Consider the following 10,895-nt stretch of genomic DNA (forward strand, 5'->3'; position numbering starts at 1 on the left):
TAGCAATGGGGTTACTAAAGGCCTTGACATTCTGGTTAACCCAAGAGAACACGTGACCAATTAAATCTACAAATGGGCCCCAAGTGGGGGCTCGGGGTGGTCACGTGGTCGGGGTCCAGATCCTGCTCGAGGATTTTGAAGGTGGTCGTGGCCAAGGACTGAGTCAGCCAAGCCGCAGAGAATATAAGCCGGGTCTCCCAGAGGGACCGGCGTTGTTGTTCATCCTGAAGAAACCTTCGTCTACGTCTACGTTCTACGGAGTCTCCAACACGTGCACCTGGACACGAGCTGTGGTCCAGTCCGTAGTAGCTAGTTACATTGTAATTATGGTAGTTAGCCTGGTGGTCACCACCATAGGTTGCTATTCTGTTAAGGGGTAGTTACCCCGTGTGTTGGTGTTAAATACATTTGTTGCCTTCAAGAGTACATCTGCGACTCAGTTGAACTCACTACACTTGTCAAGCTTTTAACTGACAAACTGTTGGGTTTAAGTTTTAACAAAGTACACATATATAACAAACTAAGCCCCTGGACGAAAACTCGCTATTTGTCTTTGCCCTTAGTCCAATGTAAACTAATAAAATCACACTTGATGCACGCTGATCATAATGATAACTTTGAGCACGTGCCAATGCACGCTCCGGCGCATGCACGGAAATGCCGACTGGTGGTCGCCCCTAGCAACGCAAACAAGCTTGCTGAGCGGCGACGAAGGGAGGTTCTCCTTCACGTTAAAAATGCCAAAAAGGAAAAAATAAGCACAGTTACTGCTGCACAAGCACACGCTGGGGTAAATCCTGAACAGCGTGATGTTCTCTTCTCCCCCGCTCCCCAATGTGTGCAGTTACTACTGTAATGACGCCTTGACACACTTGTCTTGAGATGGTTTCTTTATTGTAGAGACACATTCACTCGAACAGGCGGAGACCCCACTACAACTGCCCCGGGTATCCCGCGCATCTCCCTTACAGTATATACAGAGGCCACGCCACCCCATTCTCAATCCATCTCGCTGGCTCTAGATGCTCGCTCCACCAGCAGACTCTACCGTCCTCTTCCGTCACATGACCACGCTCCTATTCTCGATCATTCCCGTAGCCACCTATCCCTTCGTAATGCAAGCTAACACCCCTGTCATTACCTCTCGTGGCTGCTAGTCCATTCGCACTGTCAGCTGACTCCTCTGCCAATACCTCCCATGGCCTCTAGTCCACTCACACCGCAGGTTGACTCTACTGTAATTAGACTACTATAGTCAGTAGCTACTACTGTAGAGTCAGTAGATACTACTGCAGAGTCAATAAATACTACTGCAGTCCATAGATACTACTGTAGAGTCAATAGATACTGCTATAGAGTCCTAGATACTGCTATTGAGTCAGTAGTTACTACTATAGTGTCAGTAGGTACTAATATAGTCAGTAGATACTAATACTGGTAGGAACGAACTGGACCAGACCACCAATAGATTAATGTGTCTGTCTGTCCGTCCGTCCGACTGTCCGTCCGTCCGTCCGTCCGTGTATCAACATCGCCCCCTACTGCAAACACTTGGCATGACACTACAAAAACATTTAGACTCAGTGACGCTATCCTGGTAGCAACATCGCCTCCTACTGCAAACACTTGGCATGACATGTGTAACATTCCCTTATTCCCTGAGATAGCTTTTAATTAAAACTTTGAAATTAAATAAAAAAAACTCACAGCGCCCTAAAGCCTACAGCTAGGCCTAAAGCCTAGAACTAGGCCTGAAACTCTCCCTTCGTATCATACCCCCGCGTGTGTGAAAGGGAGTTATGTTTAACAATGTTACATTCCCTCATGTTTTTAAATAGAAACATTTAAATTTAAAGCTTTTATATAAATCATTAAAACATTTAAATTAAAAATTAACTCACAGCGCCCTAAAGCCTACAGCTAGGCCTAAAGCCTAGAACTAGGCCTCAATCTCTCCCTTCGTATTGTCCGATTTGGTGTAGCAACATCGCCCCCTACTGCAAACACTTGGCAGGACCCTACAAAAACCTTTTGACTCAGTGGGGCTTTCCTGGCTTAACAAGTGTAATAATAAACTTCGCTTCAAATTTATTTTACTAAAACGCAGCACGTTTTTTTTAACACAGAGACAAGATACATTTATTAACACAGAGACAAGATACATTTAATCGCCTTATTTGTGCACGAAAAGCACGGCGCGGGGCCTAGTGCGGCAGGCTTCGCGAGGCCTACTGCAGAGAAGGCTTCGCGAGGCCTACTGCAGGGAAGGCTTCGCGAGGCCTACTGCAGAGAAGGCTTCGCGAGGCCTACTGCAGGGAAGGCTTCGCGAGGCCTACTGCAGAGAAGGCTTCGCGAGGCCTACTGCAGGGAAGGCTTCGCGAGGCCTACTGCAGGGAAGGCTTCGCGAGGCCTACTGCAGAGAAGGCTTCGCGAGGCCTACTGCAGGGAAGGCTTCGCGAGGCCTACTGCAGAGAAGGCTTCGCGAGGCCTACTGCAGGGAAGGCTTCGCGAGGCCTACTGCAGAGAAGGCTTCGCGAGGCCTACTGCAGTGAAGGCTTCGCGAGGCCTACGGCAGAGAAGGCTTCGCGAGGCCTACTGCAGGGAAGGCTTCGCGAGGCCTACTGCAGAGAAGGCTTCGCCAGGCCTACTGCAGGGAAGGCTTCGCGAGGCCTAGTGCAGAAGGCTTCGCGAGGCCTACTGCGACAGGCTTCGCGAGGCCTACTGCAGAGAAGGCTTCGCGAGGCCTATTGCAGAGAAGGTTTCGCGAGGCCTAGTGCAGAAGGCTTCGCGAGGCCTACTGCGACAGGCTTCGCGAGGCCTAGTGCAGGAGGCTTCGCGAGGCCTACTGCGACAGGCTTCGCGAGGCCGTCCCTCTGTCTGACAAGATGGCCGCCCGCTCCCCCTGCGATCCGTGAACTAAATGAACTAAACAAGATGGCCGTCGCATCCGGCGCAGCCAATGACATCGCGTGTTGCAATCCTTGCTCTGTGTGCGCGCGAGTCAGTGGGGAGGGGGGTGTGGACGTCATCGCTCACCCCCCATGCACAAATCATTTTCTTTTTAACTCCTCTATACCCGGTCGATATCCCTGTACCGGTATTAGTATTATTCCTACCAGCCCACCCCGCAGGGTCCTGTTATACATTGGGGAAATTAAACGACATGTCTCGGACCGTGTTCGCGAACACAAGGCAGATTTGAAACACGGCAGAACCATTACCTCTGCCGTGGCTGATCACTGCTTGAACGCGGTGGGCTCACACGACATTGTTTTTTCCGAGACCAAGGTACTCTGCAAACCTTGGGGCTACCATCAAAGATTTGTTCATGAAGCCATACAGATATTTTAACACAGACATAACTTCAACCGAGAAGATGGGTACAAATTGAGCAATCATTGGAAGGACGTTATTAACCAGGTAAAGCCTTAACTGGTTGTTGATGTTTTCATCCTACCTGCCATTGTCAGCAGTTAATTTCGACACTCTTGAGTCGCATTACCAAGTTAAATGTCTTTACATTATCGGGCTAAATGTCTCACAAACAGGGCCAACGTTGCCTCTTTCCCTCGATGTGGCGGTGGCTCTCGTCTCTTATCAGACTATAACTGTGATGTTGTTGTGTGTGTGTCTCTCTCTGTGTGTTTGTTTCTTTGTGTGTGTGTCTCACTCTGTGTGTGTGTCTTTCTCTGTGTCTCTATATATATGTGTCTGTGTGTGTGCCTCTCTCTCTGTGTCTCTGTGTGTGTGTGTCTCTGTCTGTGTGTGTCTCTATATATGTGTCTCTCTGTGTGTGTTGTGTGTGTGTCTCTCTCTGTGTGTGTGGGTGCGCCTCTCGGTGTGTGTCTCTCTCTCCTCCCCTCGATGTGGTGTTGTCCCTCGTTTGTTTCCCTCGTTTTCTAACGAGCTGGATGTCTCACTAGCACAGTCACCGTTGCGTTGGTTCGTTTACATTTGTAGTGACTGTACTTGTCACGGTGTGGTGCCGGGATTTGCGAAGTCACGGCTGTTAATGTTGTCATTGCGGGCAGCCCGGGTTGCGGGCTGCAGTACCAACACTAACGGTGGTTGGGTGAGCGGTGCCGGCTCCAGTGAGGGAGCGAGAGCGAGCGTCAGACAGCCAGGGTTACTCTGGGGCATGACACTCTGGCTGACCTGTTGTCACGTGACCGGACGATACTGGAGGGGGGCAACCCGTGGACGGGGGCCGAGGGGCGGTCACGTGGTCCCGGAGAGTTCTTGGGAACATTCGAGAAGGAGCCCGAGGAGCTCTCGGGAACATTCGAGAAGGAGCCCGAGGAGCCTGGAAGGTGGGCGGGGCTAAGGGCGGAGCCAGCCCCAGCCCGGGAACATATAACGAGAGCTCCGTGAGGAGCTCGGAGGTTCTTCAAGTGTTGGTGTTTGAAGATCCATGTCGGGGAGAAGAAGCCTCTAGCCATGCAGTCCGGGACCCAGCTTGTGGTCCGGACCGGGATAGCGAACCGTGTCTCGTTCTGCCGTAGCGTGGTTAGATGGGCATTCGAGACCCGAGCGTAGGTTGTGTTATGTTCGTGCTGTATGTGAATAAATAGTGTTGCTCCCAAGACAATGTCTGCGACTCAGTTGGACTCACTACACATTGACATGCTAATCTCTCACAATACAATGGCCACCTCCTCATCTCTTCGTCGTTGTGGAGGTGCATCAACCACAACCCCCCCTTCCTCCCTCATCTCGGTTCCCATCTTTGGATTTCCCACTCGCTTAGGCACAATCTCTAGCCCCCTCCCTCTTGCCCGATGCGGCACCCCCCTCCCCCCTCTCGGCTCTATATATAAGGACTTGTTTCAGCAGCCAAACAGGCTGCTCTCCCACCTGAAGACGATTGCTTGTGTGGTGATCGAAATGTCGTGATCTATTATTTTTTCTACCTACGTGGCCTTACCGAAAGAAACAAAGAGTATGGATTCCTGAGTCACAAAAGCATCATATCAAAATTGATGTTATCTCCCTCGCCTGGTATGCAGGAGTTTTTTTCTGGGTCCTCCAGTTTTTCCCTCCACATTGAGAATCAACGTGCGTTTAGATTAGTTGGCTGCTATACATGTCCACGTGATAAACCACTGTGTTGAGCTATCTTTTGTGGCTTGGTCGCTTTTGAAAACGAGCTATATAGCTCAGTTGGCCTTACCTGATGAATACAAATTTTAGTTGTACCTATAATTCTTCCTCCTCAGTGGACGCATTCTCTTTTTCTGTCGATATCCCATCCATGATGCTGATGATGCCTCAGTCTTAGCTGTTAATGATTAATTTGTGTTAGCTGTTCCATCGCATATTGTGTACACTGAATCCCTCCCTGCAATGAACATGTGCAGCATTTTTACTGCTATTGACCAAAATCCGTTAAAATAGTTCCACCATGTAAAGGTCGTGTAAGGACACATTCAAGTAAGCTAAGAGTCACGTAAGGGCATGAACGATAGCTGGGACAGCCAGGCGGGAGACTGCATTCGATTGGCTGAGGACTTGGGAGATATTTGGCAGGATAATAAAGGGAGAGCGAGAGGTGGAGAAAAAGACAAAGGGACAGTGTTGATGTAAAGGAGGTTTAGAGGAACGAGGAGGAGGATATATGAAGGGGAGTGTGACGTGTGCGCGGGGCTTGGCTGGGAAGAGCTTCCTACGAGTGGGTGTGAGTTGTGTTGCTGGAACAATAAGGTCCGCTTTCCACGACGACTCATGTGGACTTGTGGTGCCACAGCGACGGGGCCGCTCTGCCGAGCCAGGGAGCCGCCCGGCTTCCCCCACCGCACTTCCCCCTATCACCCCCCCCACATAAGCACGCACCCGCACCCACGTAGGGCCTCGTGGTCGGGTCACCTACCCTGAGTTTTCACCCGAGGGCCCCCTCGGGGGGTTACCCCACGGTTTCTCAGGGCCAGGGAATTTGACAGGACCCTTCCCAGGCCAAGTAACACTGCGGCGCCGTGGGCGGATTTGAGATCGCACGACCACGGCGAGCTCAGAGAGCCCCGCAGTTAAAAACGCAGACAAACACAAACACGGGTCAGAAAGGTCAAAAACCGGCGGGATCGCCAAAGGGCGGGAAATCCTAGGCTTAGGGGATTGGTCGAGAGACCAAGGCGGTTGGGACGGGGGCGCCTAGCCTTTGATGTGAATGGGATAAAGGACAGAAGGCAGAGTAGGGGAGGGGTCTTCTTCTGGAGTGGTGACACGGAGTCAGCGACGAGGGAGTGATCGGGCGAACCGCTAGATTGTCTGCAGGACGATCTGAGCGCCGGAAGGCCACCAAGGACTACAGACGGTATCGTATTACGCGCCTTACAACACCTCAGAGCGGAAAGTAGGATCCGTAGGAGAAGGGTTAGTTCGGGGTAAGGACGAGAGGAAAGGAGTTTAACAGAGAGCGCAGCATAGAATAGGGCTGCACGCCACCAGAGTGTGGGTTAGAAGCGCCTTGCTGGCCCGCACACACACACGGGTGGCTCGGTTGGTTAACAAGGGCTAATAAAATCTCGAGCGTAGTAATAAAACCGTGTTGTTGGGTATTTTTGCACGTGGTATTAACGTGCGCTGCATTCGCGGGTGTGTGGTCGTTGTATGCGTAAAGGCCGTGGTCTCTGTACGATTGTGCGGGTACGGAGGTGTGTGTGTTGACGCCCGGGGAGCGCACAGTGTATTTGTATAAACGCGCGGCCGCGCAAGAGGGGGGTTTTATGTGCCCTCGCTCGAGCGTGGGCGTCGCTCGCGTGTGTGCACGCCGCGCTCGGTAAAACCCGCAAGCCGCACACGGTGAACCCGCGAGCCGCGGCGCCGGAGCGCGCTGTGATCGCACGGCCAGGGAGAGCGCTTTTGTGTGTTTGCGTGCCTACGCAGCCGTGTGAGAGGAGAATCGTCCTTGTACGATACTTGTGTTGACGTACACGTGCGAGTGCGGGAGGGGACGAGTCGTTGTGTCGGCGTGTGCCCTGCTCGCGTGTGCGAAACCGCTGTGCGCATTGAAGCTGTTAGCTTTGTGCGATCGTGCGTGTGCTCGTTACTTGCGTAAGTGCGGCGCGGTGGTGGGCCCCTGACCCCCAACCCCGCGGCTCGAGCGCGTAATCGGCTGCGCATTGTCGTGCTGTTTATCTCGCGCGCACGGCGGCGGCAACTTGCGCTCCGCGGCCAACATCAGCGCAGGGGGAGCATGCACACACGATCCGCAGCACTCACGGGGGTACAGGATAGGGAGCAGATGGGGGACGAAAGTCCGGACCCCACCAGACAGCAAGGGGGTAATGATACGGAGGGGACGATGGAGACAGAGGCGAGCAGCCTCTACAAATTGGTATCAGAAGCGGTACGGACCCCCGCGTTACCTCACGCTAAAATAAGACTAATATTTACCGGCCGGGGGGCCCCTTCGTGGAAGGCATTCGCCCGCAATCTCTTAGGGGCCAAGGAAATTAATGGATGGACGGACGCGCAGGCAGTACGTCAACTTAATATGAATCTTGATGGGCGGGCAGCCGATTTTGTAGAAGCGTTACCCGCGAGCGCACAGACCACAGCTAGAGGAGCTGATGCGCCGACTCGATCAGTGTTTTGGCACGCGTGACGAGGAGGAAGCAAAATCGGCCTTAGAGGCGCGCCGTCGCCAACCTGGCGAGGATTTACGTGATTACGCTGAGGATGTGCGCGAGTTAACAAAGATCGCACGCCCGGGGTACGCAACTGATGTTATTGAGGAACTGGCCGCCGAGAAAATCCAGCGGTACCTGTCTCGCACGGCGTGGTGGCAGCCAGACATGAGCTGCCCACGTCTTCCCTTTAACGCCCTTGTCGAGCGCGCACGTAAGTGTGAAAGAATTCACAGCGAACGCGCGCAGCTCCGGGGGCTGGGACGAGAGCGCGCCATTGCGAGCCTGCTCTCGGAAGACGAGGAGGAGGAACAGGAGCTCGCGAGGACGGTAAGGGGCCGGGAAAGAGAGCCTCCAGTGTCCCGCGAGACAACCCCGGGATGGGTTGCCGGTATACAAACGGGTATAAAGGATGTCTCCGGCCAGGTAACCCAGGTAGGCGACAGGGTAACCCAAGTAGACACCAAGGTAACCCAAGTACGGGCACACATGACTGCGCTGGAGACAATGGTAGAGACGGTCCAGGCCGAGGTAGGAGGATTAACTGGGAGAGTGGCTCGACTAGAGGCAGAGTCGGGGCAGCGGCGTGCCGGAGGGGGGATAGGGAACGGACGGGGGGGCTCCTACGGGACGGCCCCCCGTGCGTGTTACCTGTGTGACCGGCGAGGGCATCTCGTGAGAGACTGTCCGCAGATCGCCCGCGCTAGAAACGTGCCGGGGTTAAACCCCAACGCCCCCTAGAGAGTGGACCATCTGGGGGTGCAATCGAAGCGGTCCCGATGCAAAAAGACGGTAATAATGGCGAGCGAGTGATCCATAAACAGGTTACAACGACAACACCCAAGGGCGCGGGGACCTCGGGCGATTGGCTGCGGGAGCTGGTGGCAGGGATAACGGGAGCCACGTCGCTGGTGGAAGGCCAGGTGAACGGGCAGCGCACCCGGATCCTGCTGGACACGGGCGCCGTGGCCTCTCTCATGAGCGCCGCGCACTGCAGCATGCTCGGGGTGGACGTGGGCTGCCTGCAGGCCCCGGATCGCGCGCTGCACACGGCAAGCGGAGCCGGGATGGGGTTGCTGGGGAAGGTCTCCTTCGAGGTCCGTCTAGGAAACCAGGTGTGCACACAGGAATTCTACGTTTCGAGTGTGTTGTGCCACGAGTGCATTGCAGGAACGGACCTCCTGGAAAAGTTGGGACTTAACGTACAGCCCCGGCAACGATGCGCTACGGTGGAGGGCAGCGGGGAGCGGATTCCGTTCCTAGGACAGGAGCCGAATCGCCCACGCTTCACACCCGTGGCCGCTATGCTGGTGTCGGCCGTCACCATCAGGCCTCTCGCCGAGATGCTGGTGCCAGTGGCAACCCTCTCCACTGACCCAACCAACCGACCATCGGGCGAGGTAATGCTGACTCCTCACCCGGAGTTGGCATCGCGATACGGGGTGGTAGGGTCAGCCACACTGGTAAACGCAGATGGGGGCCGGCTGTTTATGCGTGTGTTTAACCCACACAGTACCCCGGCAATGATACGACGACGCACCCCGGTAGCCACCGTACACCCCCTGCACGCTCGCCACTCGAACGACTCGGTGTTCGCACTCTGGGCGGAGGACCCTGGCCGCCCCGAGGACAGCCAGGATCTGGCCTGGCGGGTCGGCCCGACCCCCCGAGCCGAGATTGTTCCACTGCAGGATGCGTTACATGTGCCTTGGGCAGCCTTACCTAAGGGGGAGGCCGATCAGCTGCCCGGGTTATTGCGGGAGTACGCCGACGTGTTCAGTGAGCACGATTCGGACGTGGGCCGGACCGACCTGGTCAAGCACCAAATTGACACAGGTGCGGCCCGAGCCCATCAAACTCCCCGCATACCGAGTGGGCGCGCCTGAACGGACCCAGATCAGAGAGGCAGTCACGGATATGCTACGCGATAACATAATCCAGCCCTCCGCGAGCCCTTGGTCTGCCCCGGTGGTACTGGTAACGAAAAAGGACGGATCGACTCGGTTCTGCGTTGATTACCGAAAATTGAACGCAGTCACCCTCGGCGACGCTTTTCCCATCCCACGCATCGACGACACCTTCGACAGTCTCGCAGGAGCGCGGTATTTTTCCACCCTCGATCTGGCGTCCGGTTACTGGCAGGTGGAGATAACGGAGGAGGATCGGCCAAAAACAGCATTCACCACCCCGATGGGCCTGTTTGAGTTTCGAGTGTTGCCGTTCGGACTCACTAACGCGCCCGCGACGTTCCAGCGGTTGATGGAGTTGGTGATGCGGGGCTTGCAGTGGGAACAGTGCCTGATTTACCTGGACGACGTAATAGTGTTCAGTAGGTCGCTGTCCGAACACTGGTCCAGGCTGCGGGAAGTATTCCAGCGACTGCGAGCAGCCCATCTCAAGCTCAAGCCGCGTAAGTGTTACATTGCGCAGCGCGAGGTGGGGTACCTCGGACACCGAGTCAGCGAGGCAGGGGTGAGCACCGATCCCGAGAAGGTGCGTGCCGTAGTGGATTGGCCGCGGCCGAGGAACCTGACGGAGATCAGGTCATTCTTGGGACTCGCGGCGCGGTGGTGGGCCCCTGACCCCCAACCCCGCGGCTCGAGCGCGTAATCGGCTGCGCATTGTCGTGCTGTTTATCTCGCGCGCACGGCGGCGGCAACTTGCGCTCCGCGGCCAACATCAGCGCAGGGGGAGCATGCACACACGATCCGCAGCACTCACGGGGGTACAGGATAGGGAGCAGATGGGGGACGAAAGTCCGGACCCCACCAGACAGCAAGGGGGTAATGATACGGAGGGGACGATGGAGACAGAGGCGAGCAGCCTCTACAGACTCCCTTTCACTAGCAACTACAATTGTGCAATGCTATCCTGCTATAGGCTCGTATACTCACGAGTAGTTATAATGAATAATGCATTGGTTAATCACTGGCCCAGATAAAATAGAAGTACAATTATAATTGACCCACCACTACTGATCAGCCCCTACTGGAAATCTGTAAAAAAGAGCTTCATAGGGCATCGGATTACTCTATAATAAATTACGATTCTGATTCTAATAGCAGTGGAATTTTTCATACATTCAACTGCTGCGACAGGAGAAAGAATCGAACTTGCGTTCTTTAAAGTGCAAGTCAAGTGGTGTGCGCTCACCACTAAGAAGGGAAATGTTGTAGCGTTTCGCTGCTCTAAACGTGCTGGGGAGAGTCGAAATCTGGTACTGATGGTGACGCTGGGCTCTGAACCCGGGGAGGAGGGTGGAAGGGGTGTTAA

General features: G+C 54.6%; 1 protein-coding gene across 1 annotated transcript; it reads left to right on the forward strand.

The window, feature by feature from the left end:
* The first annotated feature begins 5,823 nt into the window (after positions 1 to 5,823).
* Positions 5,824 to 10,232, forward strand: LOC133349599 (uncharacterized). Its single transcript, XM_061563164.1, has 3 exons — positions 5,824 to 9,022; positions 9,765 to 10,030; positions 10,085 to 10,232. Exons 1-3 carry the CDS (start codon positions 8,402 to 8,404, stop codon positions 10,230 to 10,232), a joined length of 1,035 nt encoding a protein of 344 aa, XP_061419148.1. The 5' UTR covers positions 5,824 to 8,401.
* The last annotated feature ends 663 nt before the right edge of the window (positions 10,233 to 10,895 follow it).

This window comes from Lethenteron reissneri, chromosome 30, assembly GCF_015708825.2.
Source record: "Lethenteron reissneri isolate LAM-NWPU_2019-01 chromosome 30, ASM1570882v1, whole genome shotgun sequence".
Lineage (NCBI taxonomy): Eukaryota > Metazoa > Chordata > Hyperoartia > Petromyzontiformes > Petromyzontidae > Lethenteron > Lethenteron reissneri.